This window comes from Belonocnema kinseyi, chromosome 2, assembly GCF_010883055.1.
Source record: "Belonocnema kinseyi isolate 2016_QV_RU_SX_M_011 chromosome 2, B_treatae_v1, whole genome shotgun sequence".
In the NCBI taxonomy this organism is placed as follows: domain Eukaryota; kingdom Metazoa; phylum Arthropoda; class Insecta; order Hymenoptera; family Cynipidae; genus Belonocnema; species Belonocnema kinseyi.
In genome coordinates, this window is record NC_046658.1 from 175,848,269 (window position 1) to 175,871,734 (window position 23,466).

Genomic DNA, 23,466 nt, shown 5'->3' on the forward strand with positions numbered 1-23,466 from the left:
TTTTTTTTTTTTTTTTTTTTTTGAAAAGGTAAATATTTCTTTTTTTTTTAAATAATCTGATTTAGTTCAAAATTCAACTTTTCACTTGAAAAATTGATCTTTTTCGGTTGAAAATTCAACCATGTATTTTGTTGAGAATTTTGTTGCTTTATCGATTTAAAAAAAATGTAGCTATTCAATTTTTAGTTGAAAATTGATATTTTTAAATTAAAAATTCGTTTTTTTTTGTGGAAAATTTGTTTGAAATGTGTCTTTTTCGGTTGAAAATTCTTGTTCGAAAATTCATATTTTTGATTAAAAATTTTAGTATTCCATTTAACTATGTATAATTTTAGTTGGAAATTCATCACTGGTTCAAATTTATTTTATTGTTTTTTGAAAAGGATAAATATTTATTTTTTTATTTTTTTTTTTTTTTTGAAAAATCTGAATTAGTTCAAAATTCAACTTTTTACTTGGAAAATTTATCTTTTTTGGTTGAAAATTCAACAATGTATGAGAATTTGTAGCTTTATCGATTTTTAAAAAATAAAAATGTAGCTATTCAATTTTTGGTTGAAAATCGATATTTTTAAATTGAAAATTCGTTGTTTTTGATAGAAAATTAGGTTGAAATGTGTCTTTTTCAGTTGAAAATTCATGTATTTTGTTGAATAATTGTCCTTTTTTTTGGTATAAAATTATTCTTGTTTGAAAATTCATCTTTTTGATTAAAAATTCAAGTATTCCATTCAACTATTCATAATTTCAGTTTAAAAAAATCATTTCAGATTTAAAATTATATTTTAAAAATTCATCACCGATTCAAATTAAAAAATAAAACTTTAAATTGTTTTTTTGAAAAGTTAAATATTTCATTTTTTTAAACTTATCAGCTTTAGTTCAAAATTCAACTTTTTAGTTGGAAAATTGATCTTTTGCAGTTGAAAATTCAACAGTGTATTTTGTTGGAAATTTGTTGTTTTATCGATTTTTTTTTTTAAATAAAAATTTAGTTCTATTTTTGGTTGAAAATTAATATTTTTTAATTGAATATTCGTTATTTTGTATAGAAAATTTGATTCAAATGTGTCTTTTTCAGTTGAAAATTCATCACTGGTTAAAATTTATTTTATTTTATTGTTTTTTGGAAAAGGTAAATATTTCTTTTTTTCTTAATAATCTGATTTAGTTCGAAATTCAACTTTTTACTTGGAAAATTGATATTTTTCGGAACCATGTATTTTGTATAAATAATATTTTTTTTATAAATATTAATATTATTTTTTTGTATAAGTATATAATGATTTTTTGTATAAATAATATTGTTAAAAAATCGTCTTTTTAATAGAAAATTAATCTTCATGTTTGAAAATTCTTCTTTTATGTTTAAAATCCATCTATTCTAGTTCAAAGCTCATTATTGCTTGAAATTTTTAAAATTTAATTTTATTGTTTTTTTTTTTGTAAAAGGTAAATATTTCTTTTTTTTTAACTAATCTGTTTTAGTTTAAAATTCAACAATTTCCTTGAAAATTCATGTATTTCGTTGATTTATCCATTGTTTGAATGAAAATTTGACGTGTTTAGTTCAAAATTTAAGTAGTTGGTTGAATCTTATACATGTTTTTCATTCAGAATTAATTCTTTTTGTAATAGAAATTTAATTACTTTTGGTTAAAAGTTAAATTCTTTTGTTGAGAATTAATTTTTTATATCACAATTCATGAAAATTCATATTTTCGATGGAAAAATTATCTTTTTAGTTGAAAATTACTTTTTTAACTCAAAATTCAAATGCTGTATTTTTTTATTGAAGATGTATCGTTTTTAGTTCAGAAATCAACTATTTGATTGAAAATTCGTCTTTTTTAGTTGCAAAATTATTCTTTCTGTTTAAAAATTCATGTATTTTTAAAATTCATCTTTTTGGTTAAATTCAACTCTTTTTGAATAAAAATATAATTAGTTTTTTTGGTTGAAATATCAACTCAATCAGTTTAGTTAAAGATTCATTATTTTAGTTGAAAAAAAACTATTTATTTTTATTTTTTATTTATTTATTTATTTTTAATTTGTTTTTCTTTGGTTGAAAATCTAACTTATTTCAATGGAATGTTCCATTATTAAATTTAAAAATTGTTTAAAATTCATCTATTCTAGTTGAAATTTTCATACTTTAGTTGAATTCTCTTTTATTTTTATTTATTTTTTTATTGGTTAGTGGAAAATGTAAAAATCCATTTTTTTTTTAAACTAATCTTTTTTTAGTTTCTTTGGTTGAGAATTGATCTTTTTTCAGTTGAAAATTCAACAATTTCGTCGAAAAATTGTCTTCTTTTCATAAAAATTAATCTTTTTGTTTGAAAATTCTTCGTCTTGATTGATAATTGATAATTTTGAATTCAGAAATATATGTTTAATTGAAAAATTGTCTTGTTTCGTTGAAAATTTAAGTATTCCAGTGAAATATTTATAATTTTATTTATAATTCATCTTTTTGGTTGAAAATTCCTTTTTTTTTTTACTGAAAACTTTCATTGTTTAAATTGAAAATTGATTGTTGTCAGTTGAAAATTCAATTATTTTATTAAAAAATTGTCTTTATCACTTGAAAGTGAAACTGTTTCGTTGAAAATTAAATTTTGTTATTGTCGAAAAATCTACTTTTTTGGTAAAAAATTCATCTTTCTGTTTGAAAATTTGAGTATGCCATTGAAATATTTATCATTTTATTACAAATACACCTTTTTGCTTGAAAATTCAACTATTTCTGTTTAAAATTCATCAATTTGGTTGAGAAATTATCATTTTGATTTCAATTTTAACATCCAGTTGAAGATTCATAATTTGATATGAAAAATATTGGTTGAAAATTAATTTTTTAAACTGAAAACTAAACTATTCTTTAACTATTAACTATTTCGTTGAAAATTCATATATATAAATTTGTTTTTTAAATGGACTTTGGTAAAAAAAAAATAATGTTCTAATTAAAATTCATCTTTTTGGTTGAAAATTGAAAGATTCAATAATTTAATTAAAAATTTATATTTTTGGTTTGTTTGAAAATTAATTTTTTTGAACTAAAAAATTTTCTTTTTCATTTTTAGTTGAAAATTGATCGTGTTTATTTGGAAATTCAACTATTTGGTTGAAAATTCATGTATTTTTTTGAAAAATCTTTTTTTTTTGTTAGTTATATTAGTAATGCATATTTTTGGTTTGTTTTAAAATTAATTTTTTCAACTAAAAGTTTTTCTATTTCATTTTTTGTTTAAAAGTGTTCGTTTTTATTTGAAAACTAAAATATATTATTAAAAATTCATGTATTTGTTGATAGATCGATTTTTTTTGGTTGAAAAATTTGGTTAAAAATTTCATTTTTCCAAACTGAAAATTAAACTATTCAATTTTTGTTTGAAAATTAATCTTTTTGTTGCAAAATTCATCTTTCTGGTTATAAATGTAAGTATTTCGTTTAAATATTTATTATTTTCGTAGAAAATTCATCTTTTTTTTAGTTAAAAATTCGACTATTTGGTTAAAAATTGATCTATTTTGTTGAAAATATATTTTTGCTTGAAAAGTTATGATCAAATTTAGTATAGTTGCCGATATTAATTTTATTAAAATGAATATGCCCTGATTTTTAAGTATAAGAAATTTTTTCATTTATTATTCAAATTCATTGACTTAGGAGATAAATTTAAGTAATAATAATTATGTTTTTAATATTATTTAATTAATCTATGGTGCTAATATATTTAAAAATATCTTGTTATATAATTTTTCAACATTTTCTAAATTTAAAATATTGATTGAATTCCTAGAAATAAAAAAAAAAACATAATAAAGTCGTGAATTTATTTTATTTTATACAGTTGTAATTTTCAGGAATTGTTTTTCTCCAAAATTAAATATTTAAATTTATTTTGAATTGAAATTGTAACGCTTAATTTTTATTTTTTTTCCTTTAAGAAACTGATAATTTTTTACCGGTTGAAGCATAGAGGACTGATTTTAATTCAATGCTAGAAGGCCCTTGTCAGAAAATTATTTTAAATTGGCCAAGAATCCCAGCGAAAAAGAGATATTTGGGACCGGAGACCAATAGTAAACAAATTGTTTATTGATTTTTAAATATTTGTATTATTTATTACGAAACATCGCATTGACAGCAGAGAATTTTCTAGCAATATTTTGTTGAAAATCCCTAAAAATCTATAGGTAGCCGAACAAGGAAGGAGAATCCGAGAAAGCGAGCATCAACAAAATTGCAGAATATTTCTTTCCTCGTGTCATCAGTTAATTTAATTCTCTTAAAAACAGGTCAGCGATTATTCCCTTTGGAAGAAAATAGTGAACAGTGGTTTTAATCTCAGTGAAAATTGTGATTTTTTTTTTTGTGTTTTTGGTGAGTACATCCGGTGTACTTTTTATTTTCAGTGTCAGTGCATCGAGATTGGAGCTTCGTTTAATTAAGTCACAATGTTTAATTGAAGAACAATAAATAAAGAAAGAAAGAAGAAAAAAAAGTTGTAAAACTTATCGCAGTTTCTCGTCAAGATCATCCTAATATTTTGTAGATTCTAGAATTTTAAGAAAACTGATTTTGTAACTAAAATGTGAGATGGCCAGTTATTATATTGAAAAGTGTAAATTGTAAAACATTATATGTACTTGGATTTGTAAATAAACGCAAGAAACAAAAAAGTCTTCAAACTTGATACTACCAAATCATAATTATTTTCAGTGATTTTTGAAGAGCCGATGGACCAAAAAAAAGCATGAAGGTCATTTTACGTTATCTTACAACCGTTTTTTTTTACAATTGTTTTTTTGTTTTCCTAAGTCCAAGCTTGACTTTTAAGTTCTTATTTTTTTGATTTTAGGATTGCAATTCTTCAGTCCGGCCACCGCATGGTATTGCAAACTCTGCGATGCTTGGATTGGCGATCTTCACTGCGCTAGCCTCCATTTGAAGTCGAAACGACACTCTGAAAACTTTTCGGTAGGTATTTTAATTAAACAATTTTTTTTTTAATTGCTATTTTTAAGATTTCTATTTTGGAAGTTGTTTTTTTTTTAACCAGGCATAAAAGGCGTAATGAATTACATTTGTTTAACTACGAAATTCTTGAAATTAAAAAAGAAAAATTTCATGATGGAATTTGGATATGAAAATCTTTAAATGTCTTGATTCAGAAAAAAAAGATAAACTTTTATCAATTTCTTAGCGATGCCACTGTTTTGCTACTATTTTATAGAAAAAAAGGTGCTAATTATACTATTTTTTCAGTTTTATTTTTAAAAATAAAGTCTACTAAAAGAGATGAATTTTCAACGTAAATGACGAATCTTCAAACAAAAAAATTAAGTTTTAACAAAGTTGTTAAACTTTCAACCTGGTAGTTGAGTTTTCAAACAACAAAATTATTATTTTGAATGAAAAATTTAATAGTCGGTGTTTAAACTAAAAAAAGGAATTTAATTTCAAATAAAAAGTCATTAAAGTCGACTAAAATGGATGAATTTTCTACAAACGAGTTAAATTTTTAACCAAAATATTTTTATGTTCAATAAAAGACGCGATTTTTTTATTAAAAATATCAATTTTCAACCTTAGAAGTTCAATTTTCAACTATAAAATTTATTTTTAACAAAAAAGAAAAAGAAAAACAATTTTTGTTTAAATGGTTATATTTTCCACCAAAAAGGTGAATTTTAACTAATTTTTAACCCAACATGAAATATGTAGTTAAAGTTTCAGTTAAGAGAACAAATTAATTTTTAACCAAAAAATAAATAAAAACAATTTTAAAAAAGTATCTTTTTCAATCAAATATATGAATTTCTATCTAAAATGACGAATCTTCAACCAAAACAAATTAAGTTTTCAAAAAAAAAAATGTTTTTAACGAAAAATTTAAAGTTGATGTTTGATCTAAAAAAAAGAATTTAATTTCAAATAAAAAGTCATTTAAGTCGACTAAAATGGATGAATTTTGAAACGAAATTGACGAATTTTCCACAAACGAGTTAAATTTTTTACCAAAACATTTTTATGTTCAATAAAAAACGCGATTTTTTTATTAAAAATATCAATTTTCAACCTTAGAAGTTCAATTTTCAACTATAAAATTTATTTTTAACAAAAAAAAAAAGAAAAACAATTTTTTTTAAATGGTTATATTTTCCACCAAAAAGATGAATTTCCAACTAATTTTTAACCAACATGAAATATGTAGTTAAATTTTCAGTTAAAAAAAAAAAATAATATTTAACTAAAAAATAAATAAAAACAATTTTAAAAACGTATCTTTTTCAATCAAATATATGAATTTCTATGTAAAATGACGAATCTTCAACCAAAACAAATTAAGTTTTCAACAAACAAAAAAATTATTTTTAATGAAAAATTTAATAGTTGATGTTTGAACTAAAAAAAAATAATAATTTTAATTTAAAACCATTTAAATCGATCAAAAAAGGTTGATTTTTAACAAACTTGTTGAATCTTGAAGCAAAAAAAAAATTAATTTTTACTCAAACAGATGCATTTTCAAACCAGAATGACGAATTTTCTAAAAACCAGTTGAATTTTTTACCAAAATATTTTAATTTTCAATAAAAAACGCGATTTTTGTATCAAATATATAATTTTTTAATCATATAAGTTTAATTTCCAACGAAACAAAATCGCAATTATTAACCAAACATAGAAGATGTAATAAAATTTTCATTTATCAACATTTATTTTTAACAACAATAACAAAAAGCAATGTACAAAAAATAGTTAAATTTTTTACCAAAATATTTTAATGCTCAATCAAATCGCTATTTTTTAATCAAATATATGAATTTTCAAACATATATAAGTTGAATTTTCAACTAGAAAAATTAATTTAAAATTTAAAAAAAATTTTAAAACGTAGTTATATTTTCAACCAAAGAGATGAATTTTCTACTAGAATGATGAATCTTCAACAAAAAACAAAAAAAAATTATTTTTGACAAAGTTTTTAAAATTTTAACGTGGAAGTTGAGTTTTCAAAAGAAAAAAAAGAAAAAATATTCAATGAAGTATTTAATAGTTGATATTAAAATTAAAAATGATTTTTTAATTTCTACCCCCAAAATAAATTTTTTACCAAAACAGATGAATTTTTTTATCAAAATATTTTAATGTTCAATGAAATCGCTACTTTTTAATCAAATATATGAATTTTCAAACATATAAGTTCAATTTTCCACTACAAAATTAATTTTTAATTCAAAACGAAGAAAAACAAAAAAATATTTATATTTTTAACCAGAGATGAATTTTCAACTAAAATGATGAATCTTCAACAAAAAACAAAAAAAAAATTATTTTTGACAAAGTTTTTAAAATTTTAACGTGGAAGTTGAATTTTCAAAAGAAAAAAAAGAAAAAATATTCAATGAAGTATTTAATAGTTGATATTAAAATTTAAAAAGATTTTTTTAATTTCTACCCCCAAAATAAATTTTTTACCAAAACAGATTAATTTTTTTACCAAAATATTTTAATGTTCAATGAAATCGCTACTTTTTAATCAAATATATGAATTTTCAAACATATGAGTTCAATTTTCCACTACAAAATTAATTTTTAATTCAAAACGAAGAAAAACAAAAAAATATTTATATTTTCAACCAAAGAGATGAATTTTCTACTAAAATGATGAATCTTCAACAAAAAACAAAAAAAAAATTATTTTTGACAAAGTTTTTAAAATTTTAACGTGGAAGTTGAGTTTTCAAAAGAAAAGATATTCAATGAAGTATTTAATAGTTGATATTAAAATTTAAAAAGATTTTTTTAATTTCTACCCCCAAATTAAATTTTTTACCAAAACAGATGAATTTTTTTATCAAAATATTTTAATGTTCAATGAAATCGCTACTTTTTAATCAAAGATATGAATTTTCAAACATATAAGTTCAATTTTCCACTACAAAATTAATTTTTAATTCAAAACGAAGAAAAACAAAAAAATATTTATATTTTCAACCAGAGATGAATTTTCAACTAAAATGATGAATCTACAACAAAAAACAAAACAAACAAATTATTTTGGACAAAGTTATTAAAATTTTAACGTGGAAGTTGAGTTTTCAAAAAAAAAGATAAAATATTCAATGAAAAATTTAATAGTTGATAGTAAAGTTAGAAAAGATGTTAATTTCAAATAAAAAACATTTTATTTCTACTGAAAAAGCATTACTCAAAATAGTTGAATAGACGAATTTTTTTAAAAATCAATTCTACAAAAAGATTACTGTTTACTCTAAAAATAAATTTAATTTTTACCACAAAATGAGACATGTATTTAAATTTTTAGTTAAAAAAAAATAACTTTCAACCAAAAAATAAATAAAAACAATTTTTAAAAAACACAAAGTTGTTGAAATTTCGACCTAGTAGTTGAGTTTTCTAGCAACAACAAAATTATTATTTTTAATGAAAAATGTAATATTTGACATTCAAACTAAAACAGAATTTAATTTCAAATAAAAGTCCTTTTAAATCTACTAAAACTGATGAATTTTAAAACCAGAAAGACGAATTTTCTACAAATCAGTTCTATAAAAAAGATTAATTATTACCCCCAAAATAAATTTAGTTTTTTACCAAAACAGATTAATATTTTTACCAAAATATTTTAATTTTCAACCATATAAGTTTCAATTTTCAATTTTAACCCCATTTTCAGTTAAAACCCTATGAATCTTTAACCAAAAAATAAATAAAAACAATTTAAAAAATGTATCCTTTTCAAACAAAAATATGAATTTTTAACTAAAATAATTTTGATGATTTAATAATTTTAACTAAAATAATTATTTTGAATGAAAAATTTAATAGGTGATATTTGAACTAAAAAAATATTTTAATTTCAAATAAAAAACCATTTAAATCGACTTAAAAAATTTGAATTTTCAACAAAATAGTTTAATCTTAAACCAAAAAAGTTGATTTTTTAATAAAACAGATTAAGTTTGAAACTAGAAAGACGAATTTTCTACAAATAAGTTCTAAAAAAGGATTAATTTTTAGCCCCAAAATAAATTAAATGTTTTACCAAAACAGATGAATTTTTTACGGAAATATTTTAATGTTGAATCAAAAACTCTATTATTGAATCAAATATATGAATTTTCAACCATATAAGTTCAATTTTCCACTACAAATTTAATTTTCAATTAAAAGAGAAAAAAAAAACCAAAAAATATTTATATTTTCAACCGGAGATGAATTTTCAACTAAACTGATGAATCTTTAAAAAAAATTATTTTTGAGAGTTATTTCAATTTGAACGTGAAAGTTGATTTTTCAGAAAAAGAAGACAAAAAATGCAATGAAAAATTTAATAGTTGATATTAAAATTAAAAAAGATTTTAATTTAAAATAAAAAACATTTTAATTCTGCTAAATAACGGTAAAAAATTAACAAAATAGTTAAATAGGCGAATTTATCTATAAATCAATTCTACAAAAAAGATAAATTTTTACCTCCAAATTATTTGTATGTTCAATCAAAAATGCGATTGTTAATCAAATATATGAATTTTCAACTAAAAAAATTTCAATTTTTAACCAAAAAACAAATAAAAACAATTTTATAAAAAGTTTCCTTTTCGATCAAAAATATGAATTTTTAACTAAAATAATTTAAATAATTTAAAATAAAATAATTATTTTGAATGAAAAATGTAACAGTTGATGTTTGAATTAAAAAACGATTTTAATTACAAATAAAAAACCATTTAAATCGACTAGAAAATGTGAATTTTAAACAAAATAGTTGATTGTTGAACCAAAAAAGATTAATTTTTACTTTAAAAAAAAAAAACGAATTTGCTGCAAACTAATTGAATTTTTTACCAGAATATTTTAATGTTCAATAAGAAAACGCGATTTCTTTTGTCAAATTAATTTTTTTAACCATATAAGTTACATTTTCAACTAAAAAAATAGCAATTATTAACCAAACATGCAATATATAGTTAAATTTTAATTTAACCAAATTTATTTTTAACATCAATAAAAATCAAAACAATTTAAAAAATATATTTACATGTTCAACCAAAGAGATGAATTTTCAGGTAAAATAACGAATCTTTAATAAAAAAGAAATTAATTTTTCACAAATTTCTTGAAATTTCAATCTTTTATATATTTTGTATTATATATTTTAATGTTAAATCAAAAACGCGATTTTTTAATAAAATATATGAATTTTCAACCATATAAGTTCAATTTTCAACTAAAAAATTTATTTTTAACAAAAAAAAAGAAAAACAATTTTTTTAAAAATGGTTATATTTTCCACCAAAGAGATGAATTTTCAACTAAAATGATGAATCTTCCACAACAAAAAAAGAATAATTTTTACTAAAACAGATTAATTTTTGCCCCCAAAATAAATTTAATTTTTACCAAAACAGATAATTTTTTTGCAAAAATATTATAATGTTCAATCAAAAACATGATTTTTTAATCAAATATATAATTTTTCAACCATATAAGTTGAATTTTCAACTAAAAAATATCAATTTTTAACCAAACATGGATTATGTGTTTAGATTTCCACTTAAAAGAATATCTTTTTCAATAGCAACAAAAAAACAAATAAAAACAAAAGCAATGTTAAAAAAAAGAGTTACATTTTCAACCAAAGAAATGAATTTTCAAAATTTAAGAAAATTAAATTAGATTAAAATCCAAAGTAAAAATCCTATTTAACGTCGAAAAAGGGTTAATCTTCAACAAACAAAAATTAATTTTTTCTAAGGGAAATAAATTTTCAAACCTGAAAGACGAATTTTTATAACTACAACATTTATTTTTTACAACAAAAAACAAAAAATCATTTTTTTAAAATAGTTATTTTTTTAGTCAGAGATGAATTTTCAAATAAAATGATGAATCTTCATTAAAAAAAATTGATTTTTGACAAACCTGTTAAAATTTCAACGTGGAAGTTAAGTTTCCAACGAAAAAAGAAGAAAAAAAATCAATTAAAAAATGTAATAGTTGCTATGTAAATTAAAAAGGTTTTAATTTTTTTTAAATTAATTTTTGCCAAAGTTCAAATTTCAACCTAGTGGTAGAAGTTAAAAAAAATTACTTTTGAATGAAAAATTCATTAGTTGATATTTAAACTCAAACGGATTTTAATTTTATATGAAAAACATGAATTTACAAAAAAAAAAGATGAATTTTGAAAGCAGGAAGACGAATTTTCTACAAACCAGTTACATTTTTTTACAAAAATATTTGAATCTTGAACTAAAAACAGGATTTTTAAATCAAATGTATGAATTTTCAACCGAAATTAAAATATTTAGTTAAATTTTCAGTTTTAAAAAATATATAATTTTTACAAGAAAAAAAAAGTAGTTTAATTTTCAACCGAAGAGATGAATTTTCAATGAAAATGACGAATCTTCAATAAAAAAAATAATTTTTGATAAAATTTTTTCAAATTACAACCCAGTAGTTGAACTTTCAACACATTAAATTGAACTATTATATTTTTGTTTAGAAATTAATATTTTTTAGTTGAAAATTTAACAGTTTCGTTTCAATTTTTTCTCTCTATTGACTAAAAAAACTTGATTAAATAGAAATTTAACTCTTTTGTATTTGAAAAATTAACTCATATTGAAAAGTCGCCTTTTTTATTTATTGTGACTATTTTTTTAATTAAAAATTATAATATTTTTTGGTTGAAGATTTATAATTTTAATTGTAAATTCTCCTTTTTGGTTGAAAAATGAGCTATTTTTTGTTGTTGAAAATTTGTTGTTGTTTTTTTTTTTTTAGTAATTTTTTTAACTGAAAATTTTATTTTCAAGTATCGGGTTGAAAATTCATGTAGTTTGTTAAAAATTTGTCCTCTGTAGTCGAATTCAACTCTTTTTGATTAAAAAATAAAAACTTCTTTGGTTAAAATACCAACTAGTACATTTTTAGTTCAGAATTCATATTTTTTGGATTTAAATTTAATTATTTGACAGAAATTTAAACTCTTCGGTTAAAAATTAATTTTTTGGTTAACAATTCATCAAGTTAATACAAAAAATAAATCTTTGATCGAAAACTAAGCTATATTTTTGAAAATTCTTTTTTTCTTTGGCTGAAAATGTATTTTTTTTTACTGAAAATGTAATTATTTCAATCGAATGTTCCATTATTCTCGTTAAAAATTTATATCTTTAGTTGAACATTAATTTTTTTTTAACTAAATATATAACTTTTAAAGTTTTCGTCGATAAATATCTTAAGTTAAAAATTCACTTTTTTAGTTTAAAATTCATCAGTTTGTTTGGAAAATTAAATATTTTTTTAACCGATAATGTTACTATTAAAATTGAATATTCCATAATTTCAGTTAAAAATTTATCTTTTTGAACGAAAATTATTTGTTTGACATGAAAATTTAACAATTCAATCTTTCCTGGATAGTTTATTTTTTGTTTTTAGTTGAAAATTCATGTAGTTTATTGTAAATTTGTCTTTTTTTTTGTCGAAATTTTTGTCTTTTTTAGTTTTGCTTTTATCTCTTTTTGCTTAAAATTAATCTTATTTCACATGAAGGTTCGATCGTTTTAATTAAAACATCATTTTGGCTGTAAATTTGTTGTTTTTGATCTGGAAAATTAATTTTTTTAAACTGAAAATTGAATTTTGAATTGCAAAACTGCAAAACATTAATATTTTTAGTTGAAAATTCAACAGTTTAGTTGAAAGTTAATCTTTTTTTTTTTTTTAATCAACTATTTAGTTTAAGAAATTTATTTTTTAGTTGAAATTTCTTAAATTATTTGTATTTGCAATAAATTTTAAGTAGAAGAAGATGAAACAAAAATTGGTTTGAATTATTATTTATGATTTCGATTGTTATAAAAAAAAGGAAAATATTTTGGTGGCTCTATACTATGAAAAATTGTATTTTCTCTCTCTTTTGTGTTGAAGGCTGTTTAGAATTAACTTGATAAATTAAAATAAATTTTTCAGTTTTGGGGAAAATATATGTAAATATTTTACTTTTTTTTTTAATTTTCAAGAATTTCCAGGGTTGAAAAAAAAAATTTGTCAATATTTATTTTGAAAAATGACTTGATGTTTAAAGAATTTAAAAAAATATTTAGAAGTTATGAGAAAATTTTAATAATAATTTTAAATTTGAAAAAACTTGAAAGATTTTTAAGGATATATAAATTATTTAAAATAAATATAATTCAACTTTTAATGTAAATTTTTTCATTTAAAACAATGTAATCGTTTAAGTTTTTATTGTTTTTAACTTTAAATTCGGTTAAAATACTATAATTTAAATTTTTGTTAATTTATTGACTAATTTTTCCATTCATAGCATCTGAATTTTTAAACTCTACAATTTATAAAAGTTACAAATTCTACATTTTTCAATTTAAATACAAGTAATTTAAAATTGTTCAGTTGTAAAGTCTTTTAATAAAATTTTCAAAATGTAAAAAATGAAGCTGGAAGTCTTAAAGGAAATATTTACATTTTGCAGGATTAAAGAAAAAAATTTAGGATGAATTCGAATCATTTTAAAAGACGCTTAGAAGTTCTAAAGCTTAAGGATATAAAATTTTTGTTAATAAAATTAAGTTTGCTTTTAATTTAGGAAGTGTTCAGCTTATAAAAAAAATGTAATCGTTCAATATTTAATGTTTAAAAAAAATTGTAAAGCAGTTTAAAGAATTTTATATAATTTATGTTATTTTTCAAGATTCCCAAGAATTTTTTATTGATTTCAGTAATTTAATTGGATTTAAATGATATCAAAGGATTTGAAATATTTTAGGAAATTTGAAAAGATTCTCAGAATTTTTTTGTTTTATTTCAGTAATTCGAAGGCTTTCAAAGACTGAAATATTTTAGTGTATTTTAAAATATTCCAAGAGATAATTAATTTATCCTAAGTCCTTTTAAATTCTTTTAAATTCGCCCAACTCTACCCAAAGTAATTTAATTGTCCCATAATTTTGAATTGCTTTCAATTCATTTAATTTTCTTTTTAAATTAAAGGTTGATTTTTTAATGAATTTCAAATTTCTCTAAATTCGCTCAAAAGTTATTGTGATCAATCAAAAATTTTTTTTTTATTTTCAAAATTGTTCCATTTTATTCTTAGCTATTATCTTAATTTCCTGTAAATTCATTCCAGTTTCACGGAAATGAATTTCAAAAAAATAAGATTTTTAATTGATGAAAATTAATTATTCATTAATTAATTATTTATTAAGTATTTTCGGTAAATTTAATTTTCATAAGATTCTTGAGAAAATGTAAAAAAGATTTATTGAATATTTCAGACGTGGAGAAAATAATCTAAAAGATTTTAAAGACATTTTTTATTTTACAAAATATTATGAAAAATTCGAGTCTTTTTAAAATATGTTTAGAACTTTCAGAATTTGGGGAGGAATCAAGAAATATTTGATAAATTTTCGAAAATTTTCAAATATAATTGAAAATATAAAAAAAGTGATTATCTTCTCATTTTTTTCCCATAAATCATAAGAAAATTTGTTTATTCTCTTAAAAAACTAAAAATCAAAATATCTAAAAATCTTTTAAAGTTTAAATTTCATGTCGAGTGTCTTGAATTCTACTAAATATTTCTAGAATTTGCTCGATTATTATTTGTTTTTATTTTTTAATCTTATCAAATTGAAAAACTTTTCTTTAAAATATTCTAAACTCTTTTACGAAAGTGTAGGAAATCGTTTGATATGTTTTAAAAACCTTTCCTTAATTTTCCCTTAAAGTTAATTTTTCAAAATAAATTTTTTGTTTAAATTTTCACACGAATATAAGGAAAATTATTCTTTTTTTTTGAATTTTGTCAGACCTTCTAATCACTAAAAAAAATTTAATTTTTTCTCCATTTTTTATTTATTCTGCAAAATTCAAAAAAATGCCTTAAAATCTTTCAAGCTCTTCGTTGACAATGTTTAAAATCTTTTTAAATATTCTCTTAAAATTAATTTTTCAAACAAAAAAAAATTATTTTAATTTTTCCGAAGGAGCCTGCAAATTTTTTTTTTTTCATTTTCATAAAACTAGTTTATATGAACAAATTTTTGGTTTTAGAGTTCGATTATTTTAACCGTTTATATTATTTTAACCATTTTTTAAATAATTAGTTTAGTTTTGATCTTTTTCAATTATGATGTCATTTAGTTTAGAATGCGCAATTTGAAAATTTTTCACCTTAAAAAATTTCCATTTCAGGTTTATAATTTTTAAGCGTACATTTCAATATGATAATTTTAAAATTTAGTTTTGAAGACCGAAACAATTAAAAATTAGAAGTTCTTCGAATCGAAGCTTTTTGATTAAAAAAAATTTTTTAATGATTTTTTTAAATCGAATTGTACTTTAAAGATTTAAAAGGTAAATAATAATTGATTGTACAAGACGAGTCGGAATTAGTTCACAATCTTAGAATGTCCAGATTGCAACGTTTGAAATAAAATTTGGAAGCATTTTAAAGATTTAAAACTACAAATTCTCTTAAAAATTTATAGTTGGAACTGGAATTTATCCAAAATAATATTTTTTACTTGGAAACGGGAATTTTAAAATTTAAATAAATTCCGAGCTAGAACTGGAAATTTTCGAAAAGGAATAAAATTCTGGTTTGGAACAGGAAAGTTTTCCGAACATTTCCAATTCTGAGTTGAAACTAAAATTTATCCAAAAGAATTATAATTTGCTTTGAAATAGGAAATTAAAAAATTTAAATAAATTTCGAGCTGGAAAAGGGAATTTTTAAAAATAATTAATTATAATTCTAAGTTGAAACGAAGTATTTTTGAAACTAATTTAAATTATGAATTGTAAAAGAGGATTTTACAACAAAATTTCATTCTTAGTTTAAATGGAGAATTTTCGAAAAGAATTAAAATTCTTGATTTGAGCAGGGATTTTTTTCAAAATAATTTTATTTCTAAGTGGAAATGGAGAATTTTCATAAAAAATCAAAATTCTGGATTTGAGTAGAGAATTAAAAAATTTGAATCAATATTGAGCTGGAATTGGAATTTATCCAGGATATATAAAAAAAATTATGAATTGGAACAGGGAATTTTACAACAAAATCTTTCTTACAATTTCTTGAAACGGAAAATTTTCGAAAAGGATTAAAATTTCGGATTTTAACAAGGAGTTAAAAAATTTTAACCAGATTTCTAAGCTGGAACTAGAATTTCAAATTGTTTAAAATAATATAATTATGAACAATTTTAAAGTTCGTTGATTGTTTAATTTAGAAAAGTGAAAATGATAACGTCGATTTATATTTTCGGAATTGAATCTGAATCTTTGAACTCTGCAATTTATAAAAGTTTAAAATGTTTAATTTGGCAGTTTAACTGAATTTAATTTTTAATTGTTCAGTTGAAAAATTTGAGTATTTTCCATCAGAGTGGCCTCTAGACCAGGAAACTGGGAAATGACAGTGAATTTATTTTTTTTTACCGGGAAGTTTACAAAATTAAAAAAAAAATGTTCCAAGATTGATTTCACAGTTTTTTAAAATAATCAGTTGAACTTTTATTTTTATTTTCAATTACGATATCATTCAGTTTTCAGTGCGTAATAAGAAAGTTCACTTTCGCTTACAAATTTTCCATTTTGAATTTCAGTTTTCCAGCGTGCATTTTTTAATTAAAGAATTTTAAAATACAGTTTTGAGGACTTAAAAAATTAAAAATTAGTGGCGTTTAAAATCGACAATTTTGGATAAAAAAAGGTTTTTAGTTAATGAGTGAATATAAATTATAGTGATTTTTAAAATCGAAATATAAATTAAGGATTAACACTGAATTATAATTAATTTTACGAGACAATTCAGAATCAGTTCAAAATCAGTTACAATTTTAATTGTTATATGTGGAAAAAAAATTAATTTACAAGTAAAATTGTAAAATTTAGATTTATAATAAATATATAACATCTATAATTTCTAGAGAAAATTCCAATAAATTGATATTATATATAGTAATATGTGCTATTCTTACCTAAATTTTGGTGCAAATAGTGGACTGCCTAATTTAAAAAAATATATATATAAATTTTTGCAGATTTCGAATAAAAAATGTAGAAGTTTTTACAAATTATTGAAGGCTTCAAAAGAATAAAAAATATTTTCTCAAGACTCCTCGGAAAATGGAAAATGACTTTTTATTTTGAAGAAATAATTTTAAGAGAACATTTAAAAAGATTTCCGAAAAAGTTAAAAACATTATTCATTTTGCAGGATTAATTTGAAGCTTCCCAAGGATTTTTAAACGATTTAAAATGAAAATAATTTGACTTTTAATATAAGTGTTCAGTTGATAAAAAAATATATATATGTATATATAATCGTACAATTTTTAATATGTCTAGCCTAAAATGGCTTAAGATGCAAATTGGTTTCTTATTTTTTGTTCTGCAGCGTTTTGTGGAACAGAATCCGCACTGGGAGACGGACTGGATGGCTGATCGTGAGAAGGCATTCTCCGAGGAGAAGCACAAGCAAATCCAGCAGGAATTGCAAAAGCAGAAGGACGACGTGCAGCAGCCGTCGCTCGCTTCGAAGCCGAAGAAGGCAAAAAAGAGTAAGAAAAAGTCGAAAAAGAGTAAGAAGCGCAAGGCGAAAAGTAGCAATAGCGACTCGACCAGCGATTCTGAAAATTCCGATTCCGAGTCGGACCAGGACACCTCGAAAAGTATCCGGGTGGCAATGCGAAACAAGATGAAAGCCTCGACCCAGGCGATTCTCAACGAGGAGATTGACTATCATGGGATCAAGTTGAAGGGGCCCTGGGCTCAACTTGCCCAGCAGCAGATGAAGACGAGCTCGAATTCGGAGAATCACGGTGGTCCCGAGTCGGACGACCGACAACTCCTCAATTCAATAAGAGACAAGCTGAAAGCGAAACAGGAGGAGGAGATCAAGGCGATGAACAGTCGGAAGTTGGGAATGGAGAAGTCGATGGTTCAGGAGTTGGAGCACGAGCAGAACAATCCCTATCAGAAGAAGGAGGACGAGCTGGCGGCCTGGGGACCGAAAGAGCCGCCCAAGCCCTTCTGGATCAAGAAAGACGAGGACAAGAACAATCAGTCGGCGAAGCCGCTCGAGCTTGCCGAGCCCAAGGAGATGCCCAAGCCGCACATGGGATTCTGGACGAAGCAGCAGGTGAATATGCCGCCGAAAGTGGAGAGCAAGTCGAGCGAGAAGGAGGAGGATCGGGATCGGGAGCGCGAGCAGCGCTACAAGGATGAGCGGGATCGGAAGTTTGATCGGCGGGATGAGAAGTATGAGCGGTACGAGGAGAAGAAGTATGACAAGTATGACAACAGTAGGAGACGCGGTGGGGGCAGAGATCGTGAACGGGAGCGCGATCGGGAGCGGGAGCGCGAGCGAGATTATTACGAGGATCGGCGAAAGCGCGAGTCGGGCGAGTCACCGCGACGTGATCGGAATTGGCGCGGCGAGAGTCCGAAGCGCGGTGGTGGCTATGAGAAGTACAAGGAGCGGCGGGAGGGCAGCGATCCGAATGACGAGTCAAAATTTGAGAAGAAGGCGAATGAGGCGGCGTCGAAGTTGAAGAAGAACAACTTGGCACCCGCGAAGAAACCCCCGAACGCTACTGGCGGCGGCAGCAGTAGCAGCGGCAGCAGCAGCACCCCCGTGACAAAAGGTAAGCTCCCTTTTATCGGGCGGCTTCCCCTTTTTAAGAAGAAGAACGAGGAGCCGAAGCTGCCTGAGAAAGAACCCGCTCCTCTGCCCTACGCGCAAAGCAAATTTGAGAATACGCCCAAAGTGCCGAGCGATATTATCAATCCGCCCGGTATTGTTCACATCACCAAGTTGGCGACACCTGTTCACTTGAATAGTGCGATGGGCAAGCCGCAGATGAAAATTCTGGTGGCGCCGCCGCCTCCCGTTCTCAAGGAGAACAACAACAAGCAGACGATGCAAGTCGTTGATATGGAGATTGAGGACCAGACGGAGGAGGCGGTGATAGAGCAGTCGTCGTCGTCGAGTATTGTCGTTGAGCATCAGAAAGACACGGCCAAAATTCCGATACCAGCGTCTCTCCCGCCGCTGAATCAGCCGCCACCCTCGTTTCTGAATCAACAGCAGCACCAGTCGCTTCAAAGCGAGAAGCTGAATTTCATAACGAATAGACCGCCGCCGGGGTTTGCCAATCATGCTCCTCCGCCGCCCTTCACCCAGAATCCACCGCCGCCTTCTCGGTTCCAAGTGCGACCGCCTTTTGTGCCGAATCATCAGGTCCAGATGGCGGCAACGATGAACTATCCGAATCCGCCGCCGCCTTTGGGTGAAGCGATGGCCGCGGAACTCGCGGAGATTCCCGAGCCGACCGACAAACGGCCCGACGGATCAAATCCGCTGCCCGAGGATCTGCAGGAGGCGTTGAATATTATTTTCCCGAAGGACGAGGTGCCCGAACCGAAAGCGAATAATGCAATTCCGCGGGAGAATACGGTTATGTATACTTCGATGTATAGTATGCTGGGTTGTGTTGGATATGGGCCGGAATATATGGACCATCCTCCGCCGGAAATCACCCAGCCGGAGCAGGAAATTGACACGCAGGATGGAACGGATGATTTGAGAATGCTCGGGATTGACGAGGGCGATTGTGTCTTGTAAATGCATTTCTTCTCTCTCGCTCTCTCTCTCTCTCTATCTCTCTCTTCTTTGAGTTGGGTTTCTTTTTTTCTCGAATTGCGTGTGAGTAACTTGATACGAGAATTTGATGAATTTTGTCTCTTGGAAGGTGTGCGGACACGTTTTTTTTGTCCCCTCGGACGAAAATTGTATTTTTTCAGTTTAATATAAAATAGAGTGTAGGTGGTCGAATGGAGAAATGAGTGGAATGTCTGAAATGGCGTAGCATTATTTTATGTATATTTTATTATTCGCAGTGATCAACTGGTAAAGGCTGCGACCCTTTTTTTTATGGAGGTATGTTCACGCCCGTAAGCCTAGTAATTAAACTTTACTATTCCATGAAAAAGAAAAAAAAGTTCCTTCGAAACTTTTTATCGTTGTATTTGTAATTCCTGTGGAAAAGAGTAGAAGAGAAATTAATAAATTACTTGTCTATTGCAGGATTTGTGTTTTTATTTCCGAATTTATTCTTTAATGTCTTTGATTGAGTATTATATTTTTTTTACTCAAAATTTATTTATTCAATTTTTGACTGAAGAATTGTATTTTTTTTTTTTTTACTTAAAAATTCTTTTTTTTTGGTAAAAAAATTATTGCTTTCATTTGAAAATTAAATTATTTCAGTGGAAGAATCATCATTTTACTTGAAAATTCAGCAGTTGCGTTAACCGTTAATCTGTTTACTTCGAAAAATATAACCTTTTTTATATTAATTTAGCAGTATTTGAAAATGAAACTATTTATTTTGAAAAATGATTTTTTTTTAATTGCAATTTTTTTTCAGTGTTTTTTTAAAAATAAAATTTAACTGTTTAATTTTTGTTTGACATTTGATCTTTCTTTAGATGAAAATCAATCTTTTATTTGAAATTCAAATATTCCATATTTGAGGAATTAAAAATTTGTATAATTTTTTTTTAACTAAAAATTTAACTGCGAGTCGAATATTCCATTAATTCAATTAGAAAATCATATCTATGGTTAAATATTAATTTTTTTACCAAAAATTTATTTAAAAATTCAACCTCAATTTTTTATTGAAGAATTATATTTTTTTTAGTTGAAAATTCGTATTTTTTTTTTTTTGTAAAAATATTCTTTTTGGTTAAAGATGAATTTTTTTAAATTGAAAATTCATTCAATTTTGGAATGAAAAAATATTTTAGTTACAGGTGAATAAGTTTAGACGAAAATTCATCAGTTTGGTTGAACAATAATTTTTGGAACTTAAAAATTTTAATTATTCAGTTTCTAGTTGAAAATTAAAAATTTTTATTAAAAAAAATTTAGTTAATTTTTTGTTTAAAATGGGAGAAATTACTCTTTTTTATTGCCATTTTTATTTGTAACTGAAAATTTAATTATTTCAATTAAATACTCAATTTTTGTTAAAATTCATCTCTTTATGCGAACATAATCTTTATGTTTATCTTTTTGGTCCAAAATTTAATTATTTTAGTTCAAGATTCATGTTTTTAATTTAAAATTCTACAATTTCAGCTAAATATCAATTTAGTTCCAAATTTAACTTTTTTTCGTAAATTAGTTGTTTTTATGCTCAAAATTATTATTATTTTTTAAATTTAAAATATAATTATTCTATTTGAATACTCCATCGTTTTCGCCCATAATTCATCTCTTTGGTAGAACTACAATTTTTTTTTACTTTTAATTTAAATATTCGATTTTTAGTTGACAAATGATGTTTTTTATATGAAAATTCATGTGTTTAGTTTGAAATGCAAAAGACTTCTGTTTGAAAAATTATATTTTTGAGTTAAAAATGGGTCTTTTTTGTAGAAATTAATCTTTTTGGTAAAAAAAAGTCATTTATTCTAGTAAAATTAATATTTTTTGTTTAAAATTAAACTATTTCAGTTAAAGATTCATCATTTTAGATGAAAATTCATCACTTCATTTTGAAATCTATTTTTTTTTGTTAAACATTAATTCTTTCAACTTATTTTTTGTTTTAAAATTCAACTATTTTAGTTAAAAATCCATTTCTTTGTTTGCACATAAAATTTTTCAAGTAACAATTTAACTATGCAAGCTTTGGTTGAAAAAATATATTTTTAAGTAAAAATTCGTCTTTTTTGTAGAAATTAATCTTCTCAGTTGAAAATAAATCTTTTTGGTTGAAAATGTATGTTTTTGGTTTAAAACTCAACCATTTCAGCTTAAAATTCGTCACTTAGTTTAAAAATGAAACTATTTTTTTTTCTATTATTTTTTCTTTAATTGAATTTTTTTTAACTAAAAATTTAATTATTTCAGTTGAAAATTCCGTCATTTTAGTAAAAAATCGATCACTTTGCACATTACATTTTTTAGATAAAAATTTAAGTATTCCATTTGGTTAAAAATGTATCTTTTTTAGTTAAAAATTCCTCTTTTTTTGGTATAAATCAATTTGTTTAGTGGAGAATTAATCTTCCTAGTTGAAAATTAGTTGAGAAACTCGTATGCTGATTTATCATTGTCGTTGAAAATTTTCAAGTTTTGTTGAACATTTATTTTTTTAGCTAAAAAAATGTAACTACTTAATTTTTGTTTAAAATTTATATTTTTCGAAAATTCTATTTTTTTGTAGAAACTCATAACTTTTTGAAAATTAAGTAATTTTTTACAATTGTTTTTAGTTGAAAATTCATCACCGGTTTCAAATTTTTTTTTTGAAACTTTCTACCATATTAAAGAAAACATTTTTTCGAGAACATGCTTCATTTTTTATCTATTTTTTTGGTTCTTTGGTTGAAAAATTATCTTTTTTAGTTAAAAATTCGTATTCTTTTGTAGAAATTTATTTTCTTAGTCAAAAATTAACCTTGGTTGAAAATTCAATTATTATTTTAGTCAGATTCATCGTTTTCGTTTAAAATGGAACGATTTCAGTTAAAGATTTGTCATTTTAGTTTCAAAAGTTTGGTTGAATATTAATTTTTTTTACTAAAAATTGAACTTTATTTGTTGATCGAAAAATTCTATAATTAGTTAAAAATTCGTTTGTTTTTTAAGTAAAAATTAATTTTTTTGGTTGAAAACACAATTATTTTAGTTAAAAATTCATCACTTCGTTTAAAAATGTAACATTAAAAAATTTTTTTTTTTAATTGAAAATTTCGGTTGAAAATTTATCCTTGAAAAATTTTTTTCAGAAATTCCTCACTATTTGAAAATGAAACAATTTGTTGAAAATTATTTCTTTGGTTTGAAAATTTTTTTAGCGAAAAATGTAACTATTTCAATTGACTTCGGTATTTTTTTGAAAATTGTTTTTTTTTTTCATTTTAGTTGAAAATTAATTCTTTTAAATTCTTTTTGTTTTAAAATTAAACTATTTCAATTGAAGATTAAACTTTGCTATTCTATGAAAAATAAAAAAGTCCCTTCTTGTTTGAAATTAATTTTTTTAAACTGGGAATATAACTTCAATTTTTGGTGAAAAAATTATATTTTTTTAGTTGAAAATTCAATTACTTTAGTTGGAAATTCATCAATTTGATAACATAAATTTTTGTTAATTCCAAAAATTGGACTGTTTAATTTTGTATTGTAAATTCGTCTTTTTTATAATAATTCATTAGTGTTTGAACATAAAACTGTTTTTTTGAAAAATTAGTTTTTAGAATAAAATTTTTTTTAGCTTAAAATGTAGGTATTTCAAATAAAGATTCGTCATTCTAGTTTAAAAATTTTGGTTGAACATTAATTTTCTTTACTAAAA

General features: G+C 23.8%; 1 protein-coding gene across 2 annotated transcripts in view; it reads left to right on the forward strand.

The window, feature by feature from the left end:
• The window catches only part of LOC117166871 (zinc finger matrin-type protein CG9776), a 43,695-nt gene extending 23,516 nt beyond the window's left edge, over positions 1-20,179 (forward strand). For both annotated transcript variants that reach the window (XM_033351283.1, XM_033351284.1), the window contains exons 8-9: positions 4,875-4,993; positions 17,490-20,179. In XM_033351283.1, the coding sequence (XP_033207174.1) occupies positions 4,875-4,993; positions 17,490-19,718 (2,348 nt within the window). In that variant the 3' untranslated portion in view covers positions 19,719-20,179. The remainder of the gene's footprint in view (positions 1-4,874; positions 4,994-17,489) is intronic.
• The last annotated feature ends 3,287 nt before the right edge of the window (positions 20,180-23,466 follow it).